The sequence below is a fragment of the Diadema antillarum genome, unplaced genomic scaffold (assembly GCF_040938485.1).
Source record: "Diadema antillarum isolate AM-2024a unplaced genomic scaffold, OU_Dant_1.0 scf00000215, whole genome shotgun sequence".
Lineage (NCBI taxonomy): Eukaryota > Metazoa > Echinodermata > Echinoidea > Diadematoida > Diadematidae > Diadema > Diadema antillarum.
This window is the reverse complement of record NW_027271104.1, coordinates 1,331,116-1,347,156: the sequence shown is the minus strand read 5'-3', so window position 1 is coordinate 1,347,156 and position 16,041 is coordinate 1,331,116. Positions and strand designations below refer to the sequence as shown.

At 36.8% G+C, this 16,041-nt stretch overlaps 1 protein-coding gene across 1 annotated transcript; it reads right to left on the bottom strand.

Annotated features, from left to right (window-relative positions):
• Positions 1-246: 246 nt before the first annotated feature.
• LOC139724459 (sodium- and chloride-dependent glycine transporter 1-like) lies at positions 247-15,779 on the bottom strand. Its single transcript, XM_071635598.1, has 13 exons — positions 15,602-15,779; positions 11,581-11,712; positions 10,433-10,646; positions 10,057-10,189; positions 9,666-9,800; positions 8,895-8,998; positions 8,315-8,439; positions 6,949-7,061; positions 4,767-4,901; positions 3,606-3,705; positions 2,965-3,065; positions 1,462-1,632; positions 247-417 (listed from the first exon to the last, which is right to left on the bottom strand). The coding sequence occupies exons 1-13, from the start codon at positions 15,777-15,779 to the stop codon at positions 247-249; spliced, it is 1,812 nt and encodes a 603-aa protein (XP_071491699.1).
• Between the last annotated feature and the right edge of the window lie 262 nt (positions 15,780-16,041).

Sequence of the window (16,041 nt, the reverse complement as noted above, 5' to 3'; positions counted from 1 at the left end):
GTCTGGCAATGGTCATTCATTTATCCTGTAAGTGTAACGAACAAGTTCCAGTTGTTTTCATGGGGTTACTTATCCAGCTAGGCTAGCCTAATTTTGGGGGGTCCTTTTTGTGGCCCTCCTGGCCACACCCACCACCGATGACCAGCCAGACGTGCATTTCCATACTCAGGGTCATATGTACTAAATTGCTATACACATAAAAATTGGTAACCTTTTCAGCTAGGCTGACCCCCGCTGGCTCCCGGACTATTTAGTGGGGGCGTAGCTCACCGCACCCTCAGAGGCGTAGGGCCCCTCGTAGCCGACTGGTATAGGACCACCACGTCCCGGCGGGAAAGGTAGATAGCCGCAATCTACTCGGTCAACATTCTGAGCGGGACCCCATGTCCAGTGAGGTCTGAGCAATATCTTGAATCTCTGTAATTACGAGGGTAACAATTACAGCTTCGAATAAAATAAGTGGGCAGGAATATACGGAGAGTTTGAATGCAAAAGCAGACAAACGCCATTTTCACTTTTTAAAGTAAGATCATTATCAAATCAAGAAAAAAAAGAGTATTTTCAAAATCTAATAATATATTGCACTAGATACATAACAAGAAATCTTTTTCAAAATATTTTTACAATCATCATAATCATTTTCTTTGTTTTCAGCAACTTCAGTCTCAATATTTCAATCTGATAGAAATGGATAAATTGTTTTACGTGATCAGAAAAAAAAATATGACAAGTCATTGATTCTAAAAGCTTTCTGAGACCGCACAGTGAAAGAGGAAACTGGATGAGACTCTAGACATTAGATGAAATATAAATTGACAATTGTATTGAAAATAAAAGTAAATCAACAGAATAAACCCTTAAAAAACTAAACACCATTTCCACCATATCCCCTCCATCGCCCTGAGCCCATACCCCACAATTCCGCTGACCCTGATGTGTGTATGGGTGATTGTGTGTGAGCGTGCGTAGAGATGACAAAGTCAGGAGGACTGGGGCAGCTGCATAGAGATGGGATGGGGGGGGGGGTAGGATTGGGCTAGTGTATTCTGAATGAAATGATGTTTCCATTATATTAGCTTGACAAATACATTTTCATTTCAACTCTTATATTAAGAACTGAGATGCATTTTTATCAGCGTTTTTATCATGAAATTAATTTTTTATTTCATTTCTACTGCCCAGTGGTACATACATTACTAACAAAATATTATGTTTACTTGCTTCAAAATCATGGGTATACCTTGCTATTTTGTACAGAAAGAACAGATTAGATCATTGTACTCAAATTATTTGAACAGAAATTAAATAAATACCATTGAAAAAAAGTGCGTGTGTTTTGTTGTAGTTATGGGTGTTGTTGTTGTTGTTGTCGTCGTTGCTGTTATTTTTGTTATTTTTATTGTTGTTTTAAAGAGAGAGAGAGAGAGAGAGAGAGAGAGAGAGAGAGAGATCTGTTTCTACCTGAATGAGACTGCCCTCTGCGTTGAAAGTCAAAGCGTAGACAATGTAGGTCGGAATGACTGCAACAGGGACTAGAGCCAAGAGCAGCCCGACGGCTTGGGCCCAGTCGGGAAACGTGTACTCGTCTAGGGATGCCGGGATGTAGAATACAACGCTGAGGATCAATATCATCTGTTTAAAAAAAAACAATGACCATTGAGAATACAACGATGAATGTGAGTTCTGACAAGTGGCCTGACAAACTAGGGCCTACTTGTTTGATGGCTATGGCTATCGATGATATGGCTCTGTTATGGGCGCTACAGCGATATTTTGGTGCATACATAAGCGTATTTGGTTCATTGGGTCATCGCTGATCATGGAAAACTAAGAAGATGTTTAGTCTGTAAGGCGTATAAGGGAGAAAAGTCAATGAACAAATTTAAAAACAAATCAGCACTGACGGTTTTACTATACAAAATTATTTGCTTCCACGACTGTCTGTCCGTCTGTCTTGATCTCTTGATCTCTTTCTCTCTTATATCCACACACACACACACACATACGTATATATATATATATATATATATATATATATATATAATAATTGAGTGATTAGGCTACAGTTTTAAATAGGAAAAGTAGATTGAACGCCAACTTATAAAACGATGTTTTATTTGACTTCAACGAAAACGCCTAAAACGTTAGCAAAAAAACAAAACAAAACAATTATGAGTATAATGATCAGCTTTAAAATATCGTTAAAGAAGGAATAAAAGCTTGATTCTCGAAAGGGAAAGTTTCATGTCTCTTTTATGTACAAGTTTAGTTGAGCCGATGTTAATGTGAGGGTTGGGGCTGTTGATTGAGGATATACTGTCAACCTTGCCTATAAGTCGAATCCATTTGGACTAAAGAAATAGCTTCGCCTTAGAGAAATTTCTACTTGCGAGGAATAAAAATCAGAAGAATATACCAGGTAAAGAGAAGAGGAATTGACAAGGCAATTATTCGACTTATGCGAGGTCGACTTAAGCAAGGCTGACTGAACTCATAATACGTCGCCAAAACAATTTCAGCTCGTTGCAACTGATTGGCAAATTGCCCTGCATCGATGTAAATAATCACTGAGTTGATCAGTGTTTTAGTAGTAGCCATGATAAAAAATCATGGGCGTACATACTCGAGCGGGACTCGAACCCACGACCTCCTGATCACCGGACAGACACCGGATTTATTTATGTCGATGCAGGGCAATTTATCAATCAGTTGCAATGAAAGCATCTCGACGGAAGAATTTCATGAATTTAGATTTCAGCTTGGCTATCACTAATGTGTGATTGTGACAGAGTGCAAAATTTTGAGAAAACATGAGTAACTCTCAAAATGTCATAATAATCGTGTTTTCTAATGAAATTATGTTCTTTTCTTAACCTTGATGTTTAGATTTAATTAAAGTCAACTCGAAGAAGGGATTAAAGCATACGTCCATTAAGTCTTCACGGCTGATATTCTGTGACTTACGAGCATGGCGAGTGGAGACAAGACGGCCCAACAGAACTGGAAATAAACCCACACTGTGCTCCCCGTCATGGCCGCAATATCCCTGACGAACCGTTTCCGACCTGTGCATATTGATTACCATGATGTTGGAGAAAATTAGAAATAATCCGTGTCTGTCTTGAGCTATGATTCTTTATCTAGCATGAACCAAAGGGTATGATTTACCTTCCCTTTACCCCACAAATAAAATAATGAATACGTATATCAATTTATGAGCATAATTATGAATGACTGAACTAGTAAATTGATAAATTAGACATAATGGGTGATTACAGAACATAAATACCACAACACCCCACTTAATAAAATAATGAACACGTATATCAATTTATGAGCATAGATATGAATGACTGAACTAGTATATTGATGAATTAGACATAATGGGTGATTACAGAACGTGACTTGCTAACTAATAAGAGTACATCAGGTGGTGGTTTGCGATGTTTTACAGTTTCGCAATGATTCGATATAAATGTGATAGCACATTCAAAGCAGACCCCTAGAAGGTATAACATTACTTGTTTCTGAAATTAAAAAAAAAAGCCATAAAAGCTTTTATCTACCACAAAATGATAACAAATAAGCAACTTTTTTTTTTTTACCGTAGACGTAGCTGATCATAAGCGCTGTGCATGAAGCAATGATGAAATTGGCATAGGAGGCCGTGAACCAGTCCATTAATGTCAATACATACAGTCCTCCCTTACAAATAGAAAAAAAAAAATAACACAATGCAGCCAAGGGGTAATTAACCAGCACGATTCAACATCAATATCAACGAAACACTTTAGAAGGATTTATGCGAATTTCTGCGTTTTCTGAAGCACAAAGTTTGTAAAAAGGAATCACCTTATTTCACAATTTAGAAAGTGTTGATATCATGATCATCTCACTAAGTATACGTAGACTAGTCACTAATACTAAACTATGAATCGGTCACTGTAATACAATGATTTGATTACATGTTATTGTACAGCATGAACAGTCTAATAGATACGTGCAGATATCATGCACCAAGCAAGGGCGTCACCAGCATTTTTTTTTCAAGGGGGGGGGGGGGGGGGGTGATGCGTTTATATTTCTGGTTCCACTTCCGGGTTTCATCAGCTAACAAGCAAAAACAAAAACAAAAACAAAAAAAACAAAAAACAAAAAACAAAAAAAAAAGGCCTTCAGCTCAATTTTCTGATTTCACTTTCGGGCTTCTTCAGCTGACAAAAAAAAAAAAAGAGGGCCCCTTACCCGCGCGCATGCGAAGGAGCGAAGTGGCCGAGCCCGTATGAGCGAGCGGGGGAGGGTCTGGATGGGGGGGGGGGGGGGGGGGGTTCCACCTCCGAGACCATGGAGATTTAAATTGTGAGTGCATACATGATAAGTAAAACTTTTATTTAGGGTCTGAAGGGGGATGCGTTCGCACCAACGCACACCTGGGTACCCCCCCCCCCCCCCTCCCCCGTGACGCCTATTATATGCTATAGGGTCGTATTTCCTTTTTTTTTGCAAACGTCGCGAAATTTTGCCTGGTTGAAGAATAATGTCTCCTAATATAATCTATAAAATCTTACGGTATAGTACACCTAAAAAGATTTTCATTTTTAAATCATTTTTAAGAAATGAAAACTAACCATATGTCACTTGAGAATACGTTTCCCCATTGTATCGAGAATAACGGTTGGGATTTGTTCGGGGTCCGAATAAATTCACTGGATATATAGTATTTCCCCTCTCAATTTTAAAGAAGTTTCATTGCCTGGTTGACGTACCTGCATGCATATTGGAATACCACAAACAAAGAGGGCTACACAAACTCCCATGGTAATAAATTTCTTGTATTTCTTTCTTGTGGCCGGTGACAATTCATCAGCTATAACGGTTCCAACAGCTTCAATACCACAGAACTGGGATGCAGAGAAAATGCAAAATATCATCGCGGATATAGCATTAGACATAATGAATAATCATTAAAGAGTTTGCTTGCAAAAGAAGACAACACAATAATAATAATAATAATAATAATAATAATAATAATAATAATGATAATAATACAAAATGATACATAGTAATAATAATGATAATGATAATAATAATAATAGTAATAGGCCTAATAAAAATTATAATAATAATACAAAATAATACATAATAATAATGATAATTGGATTGAGAATAGTAATAATGACGATAATAATAATGATTATAATAGAAATGATGATAATAATCATAATAATAATAATAAGAAGAAGAAGAATGAAAACAAAAATGCCAGTTTCACTTTTTAAAAAAAAATTGACAAAATAGACCTTGATCCAGCAGATGGTGATCCACCTCACTAAAATTTAATCATCTGCTCCTTGTTTCATTATCAACTTTCCCTGTAAATTTCATATAAATCCGTTGATAAATTTTTGAGTTATTTTGCAAACAGACAAACAAACAGATAAACAGACCGATGCCGGTAAAAGACATAACCTCCATGGCAGAGGTAAACATAAAATGTTTTCAGTGACATTGCACTCATTATCTATGAAGATATATGTTTTTAAAGATATATCAATCAAAGTTATTATGTTGATTATTATCAACATTTATTTCATTTCAATATCATTACCGTCGTTGTTTTCAACAGATTATATTTCAAATATTTCAATTTTATAAAGATGGATGTATCTGTTTTTGCGTTTGTAATATATTTTGTTGTTGTCACAGAAAGAGAGAGAGAGAGAGAGAGAATATGTATTCGCGATGTGATAAGTCACCCAAATTGTATAGACTGATGGACTGGACTTCTCATTGAACTCCTGTGATGTTTCATCTTGCTAAGTATTATCAATATGTTAATGTTTGTGCTTGTTACTTGAGTGTTTTATGGTATTATGCCTATTCAGTCACGTAATTAAATTTTGTTGTCCATCATCCAATGTCATCATTGGATGTTTAGTTATATGGGATGACTATCTACTATTTTTAAAGAAGCCAGGTCACAATGCCGCTTTATCAGGTTGGATGTGTTATGGTGTGTGCGTGTATACAAACTTTATGAGTGCATGTTATGTTGTACATGACGATGCTATCGAACCTGATACGAACCGCACGCTGGAAGTGTACACTGTATAACTTCAATCAGTACATTATAAAAGCACACGTGAGTAAACGCAGCACATCCTTTGATCATGCGATGCAGGAAACCACAACTATGGGCAATGGGGAAAACATTGTCTAGCGTCAACTCGGTGCTATGCTAGTCTGTCGATGCAATCAATGATTCGTATTTTATGTTCTCGTCATCAGTCCAAAGGATCACGAAAGTATTTAATTTTCACACTATCAAAATATCAAAAGACGGAGCTGTGTGACTCCTACCAAGAGTTTTAGTGCATCCTAAATTGATAAGGAGCAAACATACATATCGTATAAAATAGGCCGACTTTGATCACTATGGGTGTCTGAGACTTTTACCCAGTTCTTTCCTGGTTTCAAAATGCGAAACGTTGTGCTTGGATTGTTCGTTGTTAGAGAATTTCCAAACGTCAGATGCTAAAGGTCGGATTCACATGGATAGAAATGCAGTTGGGAGAACGGTCTTGTAAACGTATATAGGTGAAAATGACAGACGTATAGGTAATAAAGGTGAAAGGTAAAACGTACCAGTACTCCTCGAGTGAAAACGTACATTGTAATACCAGAGGGGACGATAATCTATATCTACGGTGTTAATTACGTAAAATATTTGGATTGACAAACTGACATTTTGACATTTGGCGTTTTTCTCTGCAATGTTTTTACCAGTGATAATATCATACCTTTGTTTATCTGACGATGTTGTGATTATATGATTCTGTAACCCGTGAATAGGAATTATTGTTAAACTCTCCGGTTATAGCTTTCATCGTTATAAACTTTAAACTAACCTGAAATGAAAATGATAGTTTATTTTTGATTTGGACCCACCTGACTATCAAGTCCAAGAGTGACTATCATAAAGAAGAACAGAAACGACCAAAACTGGGGAAGGGGTAGTCGAGACAGGGCTTCCGGGTATACCACGAAGACTAGTCCTGGTCCTGTTGTGTTGTTCCACCATGGCAGCAGCAAGAGTCAGTGCAGAAAAAAAAATGTTGCAAACAACGTATGGCACATCAACTCCCTCTAGAAACTTTAAGGTGAAGATCCCCAAACTTCCAAATAATAATGAATCTATATAGCGAATGCTGAATCGGGGGTCACTCAAAGTGCGAGGAAACTGCTCGAAAGTAACAAAGTTTGCAGCTAGGTGTTGGTTAATTCAATGAGCCGCCCTAGTTGTGATTTATAATGATAAAAGGAATTCAAGACAAAATGGAATTTAGAGGTAAACTTGCACTGAACTTTAATTCTAATGATAATAATAATAATCATCGCTACAAAATTGTAATGGCATCACACAGATTTGTATAATTACCATGACAATATAGTAATGATGATTACTCCGTTTACGACCTTGCACAAAGTTGATAAAAATTGATTGTTTTTCTTGTTTTCTTCTACTCTCTCCTATATTTCAATGACTCGATACAACTTATCACTAACCTGAATGTTTTCTCTTCCTTCCTTTTAAAAATCTGTTTTGTGGTATATAGTTTTTAAACAGACAATAGTAATGGAACAGAGTCTATATGAAGAGAAAAGACGTACAACAAAATGATTTCGTTTTGTTCTCTCTTCTTTTTTTTCTCCTCTAATTATCGTAAAAAAGAATGTTTCTTTCAGTTAACAAAAAGCAGCTATTGAAATAAAATCCATAATCAGAAAAAAATACCCCAAAAATTCAAAGTACAAGACACACTTTCCTTCACTAGTGAAGAAGACAGTGAAGATTGCAATGATTTCTGATGTAACCTCCATAGTATAGTACGCTGGTTGAAACTGATTATCTTTTTCCTTTTTTCTTTGCTTCCATTTACTGTTTTACATATGGGTCATTTTCAAGGTGAAGTTTCTGTATTGTTTTTTTTTTTACACAGAACACATCAAAAACCATGAAATAATGATAGTATTTCGTTCTCTTTATCAAGGGAAGTCTCTTCAGTATTGACACTGCTCTGCAGGGCCCTGTCATTGTTATTATACCAATATACTGTTGCCAGGTACCCACACATGGTTCGAAAGGGACATACAGGTGGGTAAAAACATCTTGTACAAATCGGACGTCAGCACTGGTCTGGATTCGAACTCGGGACCTCCGACCTCTGGGAGTTGGGAATCTTATCCGCTATCCCACAGCGTCCACACAAAATCGAAAATATTGAACAGTAATGATTCGGTTTTGTTCTCTTACCGTCGTCAACAACATCCGGGACTTTTTGTCCGCTGTCGTGAGCCATGAAACCAAGCACGGAGAAAACGACGAAGCCAGCGAACAGGCTGGTAAGGCTATTGATGAGACAGACAGTAATGGCGTCCCTGCGGCAATGAGGGAAGAAGTTGCAAGAGACATTTAATGAAGGGCGATTCCGATATTGATATAAACATTGAACAATATACTTGACTTCCGCTCTTTCAATGCATCGTGGAAAATAGCAATTTAGGGTCTAACAACCGAAATAAATAACATAGATATTCCTTGCGACATTATGAACCGATCAGTTTCTTTTGAATAAGTATCGTATGTATGCACAAGATATAGAAAATAATACCTCGAGCGGATTATTATCGTAATGGATGTATGCCAGTTTAGACATTGAGCCCAAAATATTATAACTGAATTGCTTACAATCCCTTCAAGTAAAACTCTTAGTTTGAAAGCCTCGGTTTTTAGCAATCTGCACTTACTTTTTAATCCAGTCCGATTTTGTGAATTTTGGCAAATGAGATCAAAAGTAGATGTAGGGGGAAACTTGCACAAGCAACAGACGTACCTGTAACAGTTGTTCCTAAACTTATTGTAGCTGGTCAAAGTGATGCTAGTCCCAAATGATATGCTTGTGGAATAAAAAATTTGGACAGCCGCATCCTTCCATGTCTATAGAGCGAGCGCAAAAGAACAAAATATGAAAGAACCTCAAACAGTATCAAACTTCCGACCAATCAAAGCGGTTTTCATTGCCGGTGATAGATGTATAGAACTGTCCACCACAGTGACACACACACACACACAGACACACACATTATATATATATATATATATATATATATATATATATATATATATATATATATGAGATATGAGAAATGAGGAGAAATCGGTGCGTAGCTTTGACATTATTATTCCTCTTACTGTTCCTCCTTTTTGGAAAAGCGCAAGAGTTGAAAAATTGGTCTCCGCCGGGGATCGAACCCGGGTCTTATATATATATATATATTTCCAGAAGTCATGTCTTGGGTGGTCTCATTGTTCCGCAAATACAATTCTGCCACGAATATATTCTACATGCATATATTACATCACTACTTTAAGATACTGATTTGTCAAGGCCAGCGGTAGACACTAATCACAAGTCTTGCAGTCTGAATCAATAACCACTTGCACTGAAGGAACTATATGAACAGTGTAAGTTGAACTTATCTTCATTGATAATGCCTTAACTGTTATTGCATAGTTCTTGATATTAACTTTTTTATGTAAAATAATAAAACAAAACACAAATGCACAGCCTGAAGAGACGAATTGTCAGAGGTAAAACACTTACATCGACATCAAGGAGTTTCTCGAAACGTGGAGTTATGTAGTAAGACACGCCGGTTCCTGCACCAGGTAGGGTAACGCCTCGAAAGAAAAGGATGAGTAACACCACATAGGGGAAGACCGCCGTAAAGTAGACCACCTGATTGAAATACCAATTTATGATAACATTTACATATCGAATTGACTGTTACCAAAATCATCGTTTATTGAAAACACGGATAATGAGTTTTTGTTTCACATGCAAATGGTAAATAATGCCTTTAAATGCTATAGTGGGTTGTGAGAACGAAAAGGAACATCTATAACCTTAACCAAATTAATGTCTATTAAGACAGGCCGTGCGAAGCGAACTCTAATGTCATTTACAACGATTTTGTTTGAAATATTTCATTTACCTTTCCTGTGGACTTGACACCTTTGATGACGCACAGATAGATGACCACAGATGTTGCCAGGAAGGCACCAAACATTTCCCAGTTCATTGACCCCATCTCACCAATGCCGTCCGAAAGATTATGAACGCGATTTCTGAAATTTTAAAACCGACATGTTATCTATGTACAAATTGTACCTTTTCCTCAACCCTGGTAGATATTGAGATAAAAACAAGTCAACAATGAAGTTCATGAAGGATTTCGGCAAAGATGGAATGATAAGTGACCATCAATTAGCATCCCTCCTTCGGCATGAAGTTCCGGATCTATATGGAGTGATTATTAGCCTAAAGGAAGGACGGAATTAGTCATTGAAAGAAATCGTTGGAACTCTCACTTCCAGTATTCTTCACTCGGGCGTGTGGACAGGTTAAAGGTCCTGTTCACGAGGCTGGAATCAAAGCAGTCGGCCGAGTTCCAAGGGTTGTCGCACGTTGACCACGGGAGCGTCTTCAGACAAGATGCCCCCATGTAGTAGAGCGCCCATGCCACAATGACGGCGTAATAAATTGATGTCGTGAAGTTTACCAGTATCATGCTCATTCCGAGACCTACACCCCCAAAACCAGAGAATTGAAATAATGTATGAACAATCTTTAAAGAGAATGATATCAAATGAAGAAAGAAAAAGAAAGCTCACACACATTTTGGTGAAGCATATACGCAAGAAAGGCCACAAAGACTATGATTATATGAAAATACTATCTGCATCTTGAGTTCAACTGATTTTATATCCATATAAAGTAATACAAAGCAATATGCATAACATTTACATGAGTACATGATTTTCTAAGGAACTTTGACTCATATAAGTTTCAACAAAACATGGATACAATTATTCAAGTTCATTTATTTTCATTTCCAACAAACAAAATAATTGGAAGTACAATGAAACATTCGTATAAACAGATGTCAGAAAATCAGTACCACAATGCGATCAACAGAAATAACATTGTAACACAGATACGGGTAAATTTCCAACATAGATACAAAAAATAACTCGTGTCGCTGTGGTAAATGCATATTGCTGGAAATGGAGGGGACTGCTAAAAAGCAGAGCTTGTAGAGTGCAGTCCCCTCGTATAAAAAAAACACACACACACACACACACACACATAGTAACAAAAACAACAAAACAACAATTTCCCTAAGCGGAAAAAAAGAAAAAAGACAGACAAATACACACATACATGCACACATACCAATGCACATTGACAGACACAAGGCGGCTCTCTTGTAAGAAAAATTATGGTAATATCAACTTTGTTTTTAGATAAATAAACAAGTAAGCAATACAATTTTTGTCTTATAAGACATCGTCTCCTGGTTTCGACTATTTCTTTATTACTCTCAACACACAAAGGCATTGCACACGCTCATTATTTCAACATTATGTACCTGAAAAACATACTGAGATGATACACTGAGAGTGCATGTTTAATAAGCAGGTGGTTATCACATCGATGACTTTATCGTATTCTTTACCTCGAAAAATCGGGGAAATGTTGTAGCATCGGACGCAACCAAGGCTGGGAAACTGACCGAGGGAGTACTCCATGATTAGAAGAGGAATCCCCGCGATGAAGAGGAAGATGAAATAGGGAATCAGGAATGCTCCTGCATTTGAATTGAAGTTCAAAGGTCAGTCAGTCCCTGGTCTCTTTTATTTCATTAACTTCAGTTTTAAACTCGAGTATAGACCTTGTCTCTGATAAATAATATTTCAGTATAAGCTGTGGTAATATCTATATGACGTGACCACACGTTAACAATAAGCCAGTTGGGAGTTAGCCCATGGGCACATTGGTACGAATGACCTTTCTTTTTTCTCAGTTGGTTAGGGGCACTTCACTTGTTTTCAAAGCGACATAATGCACAAGTTGTACGTAACAACTTATGGGATTCATCAATCCTGTTCAAACAAGATAATGCATAAGCTGTACGTAACAACTTATGGGATTCATCAATCCTGTTCAAACAACGAAGGAACTTGGGTAGACCTGGGGCCTGTTTCATAAAACTTGTCATCAGTGGCAAGTTGTCATACATGTGACAAGCTACTGAAATCCTTGTATCTGATTGGCTGACAGCAAATTTGTCATAGAAATGTGGCAGTTGTCACTGATGACAAGTTTTATGAAACGGGCCCCAGATGACCAGAATGATCCGATTGATCCGTCAATTAACACTTGGGAAAGCATTCATTTCATTATTTTGCATTGAAATTATGAATAATCTCTTTCTATTGTTATTGCCAAATATAATGTACCACCTTTGCTGTCAGGTGGATACATGATGGAAAGCAGCGTGTATAAGGATTACACGAATAATCATTACATCACAGCTGCTTATCCGAGTGAATTTAAAAACTAACATGCCTATTGGTACGAATCAACTTTTTTCTGCGCATGTGCATAGTGGAACTTCGAACTGGCTTTTTAGAAGGAGAGCTATTGTTATAGTGGATAGGGAACCGAATTTGGAAAGGGAATATCTGGGGTTTTAATCTTGCTCGGTTCTTCCATTCTCGGACAGGATATCGCCCCCCCCCCCCCCCCCCCCGCCACCCCCATTGTCCCGCTTGGCTCATGGTGTAATTGTACATGCCAATGTAAGGGTAGTAATGGACCTGAAGAGACTACCCTTGGTAGATAAGACTATTATGATAAATCAATTGTTAAAGATGTTCACAGAAATAGAAGGGTGAAAAATTGAAACTCTTTCATATCAATTATTTGAAACTCATCAGGAAAAGATAAGCAACAATTGAATAGCTAGGTAAATATTTATTTTTGTTGACAGATAATAATAATGTTTATTCATGAGTGTTTTAAATATTGTAACGTATAGGCAATAAACTGCACTTATGTAATGAGCAAACATTTATTCATCCACAGACCTATTGTGACCAGTAGCAGATCCAGGAAGTGTCATACCCAGCGCGCCCCTTGATTTTTTGTTAAAACAAAAGAAAACGAAAAATTGGAAGGGGAGCGTGTGCAGCCCCTTTAATTTTGTTAAGGCTCCCCTCCCCCTTCTTTACGGAATTCCTGGATCCGCCCCGAAGACCTATGTGAAAACAATGCCGAAATGATTCGATAACTGATGATTATCTACACCATATAAAATGCCTTCCCCTTTGATTGCTTTTGTTATTTCAACAGTTTATTCCCGTGACACGTTTTGTTTGTTCTACAAGTAACGTATTTGTTTTGCAGATCTGCCAAATCTTAGGCTGTAGTACCATAAAATTTATATTGGAAAACGATATTGCTAAACAGTTCAACTCGGTTTGAATTTCACCACTCCACAAAGAAATAACCATCGGGACACCTCTTATCTTGCAATAAATAGACGTAGATATTGCATTTTATCTGGCACTTGTTTAAGATATGAAGGTTATGACAGCGTCCTAACTTTAACCCTTTGCATGTCATATCGACTTCTTGTCTATGGGTTTCTGTGTGGAATATGTGCGCATTATTTTGACTCACTGACATCGAAAGGATTAGGGGCGTTCTTCTCGAAAATCAAAGACAATCAATGAAAATGGCAAACATTGGTTTATGGTTTAGATTTATGAACAGGGAAGGGTATATTTGAATAACACGATAATACCATAGACCTATTGATCTCTGAATAAAATTGTGCAGTCCTGTAGATGTAGATACCGGGGTTATTACGTACATGTGATGTGACAGTGAAGTTCACCTTGCCATGGATATTGGTTTATTCATTTATAGGCCTACATGCAGATAATCTCAATAGACTCTTATTTTTGAACAATCCTTACTGAGATACACGACAAGTATATGGAAGCCAGTATCTGTACGTATTTCCAATACCCGCCTAAAATGAAAAATGTATGGGGATAGAGCCTTCTCTTCTGTTGCGCCACGTCTGTGGAACTCTCTACCACTCTCGCTTCGGCATTGCAACAGCCTCATTACAAGTCTGAACTGAAGACTTATCTTTTCCAGCAACTTTGTGAATGATATGTGACACATTGTGGGAGCCGGGCGCCTTTGAATGTTTCTACAGATAAATGGCGCTACATAAATGCTGTTTCATCATCATTATCATCATCATTATACGCCTAACTTTTGTTTGTGTGTAAATAATTTTTGTAGTGATCGTATGGCTTTGTACGGCCACATTTCATATTAATATGTAGGGCATATATTCATTCTTATTATTCTCTTGCAATTATCATTCGAATTGAAACCACGTAAACATAAGGACAATATTGACAGTAAAGAAGATTGGCAGAGGAGAGGGAAAGCAAGCGAAAATTTTGTAAAGGAATTATTGAGGAAAACTGACAAAATTATTATTATCATCAGCTCTGTCCATATGCTTATACAGGTCTGTATCTTTACATGCCTGAAATTAACCAGAAGAAGGGAAGCATGCATACACAATGGAAAATTACACAACATGTTAAAGAAGATTCTGATTAACACAAAAATCAAACGTTAAAGTATTGTAAGATAAAACGAGTGGTAGAAGTTTCATTAAAAAAAAAAACTCAAACTTAAATTCAAACAGTTGAATTGTAAATTGGAATAGTAATATTCCGTACATGTTTTCAAATAACATGTTTCAGTGATACTGTTTGAATGAACACGTGCATATTGACTTGCAGCTCTCCCACTGCAATATAACTAAAGTAATGTTTTTTTTTCTTTTTTGTTGTTGTTGTTGATAGTATCGACCAAATGGGAGGAAAAAGTGTAGTTGCTAACATATTTATTATCATTATGTTACATATGCGACTATAGTGCAACACACAAACACGCACAGAAAAAAAAAATGTGCGACGAATTTATTTCATAAACATGAATGAGTTAGTATGATATTACATTATTATGAATCGCATTTCCATGAGCTCATACAATGAACCCTTAACTGCCATAACTCTCTTATTTGAAGATCTTTGCATTTGAAGAGGATTATAAGATAAAGGCTTGTTTCTCTGGTAGTCTTACTGTGCTCTATCAATTTTGTCACAGACAATTTCGATATGGTGCTGATAATTGCACTTAAAGGCATAATTTACCACATGCATATGAAACAAAAACCTAGCATTAGTGCTTTAAAATAGTTTCAAAATGTGAGTTTGGGATAGAAATAACCAATGTAAAAATTTGAATCAGTATAATCAATGTTAAGTATTGTTGAATACACAAAATGTGAAGAATAGTTATAATAAAAATGTTGCCAGACTAAACCGTCTGCAATTATGGTTTAATCAGAAAAATACTGTTATCTCATTATACTTAAGGCTTTATTGCCAGAATTTTATATGGTAGGGTGTTTTGTGATACAACAGACCTACACATATTATGCATCAAATATGATATCTCCAACATTAAAAAAAAAATCAATATTCCCAAAGGTAAACAGGACCTTTAATGAGATTTGATTCATACACATTCATATACACCCGACACACTCCCACCTTATCGGAAGTAGTGAAATCGGTATACATAAATCTGATACTGACCTCCTCCGTTCTTGTAGCATAGATATGGGAATCGCCACACGTTTCCCAAGCCCACAGAATATCCTACAGCGGTGAGAAGGAATTCCAGCTTGTGGCTCCATTGATCTCTCTTCTCCTCGCTCTTCCCCTCGTTCTTCTCGACTTGGTCCTTCTGTACGTCTGTCTTGTTCTCTTCCATCGCGGAAACCTTGCAGTTTATCTCTATACTGATCGCAAGGAGAAAGTTAGCAAGGACTAAAAAGGATTTGTTTTATATATTTCATTTATTTATCAAGATCGCAGAAACTCGCAATAAACAGGTGGTAAAGGACTTCATTTTAATTTCAATATTTGCTGTAAACCCAATAGACGTTGCAATCGAGCACTAGAAGGGAATTCTGTGAGTAAGAACGCATTTTGTATGTTAGTTTTAATACGATGTTGTGTTTTTTTTAATTACA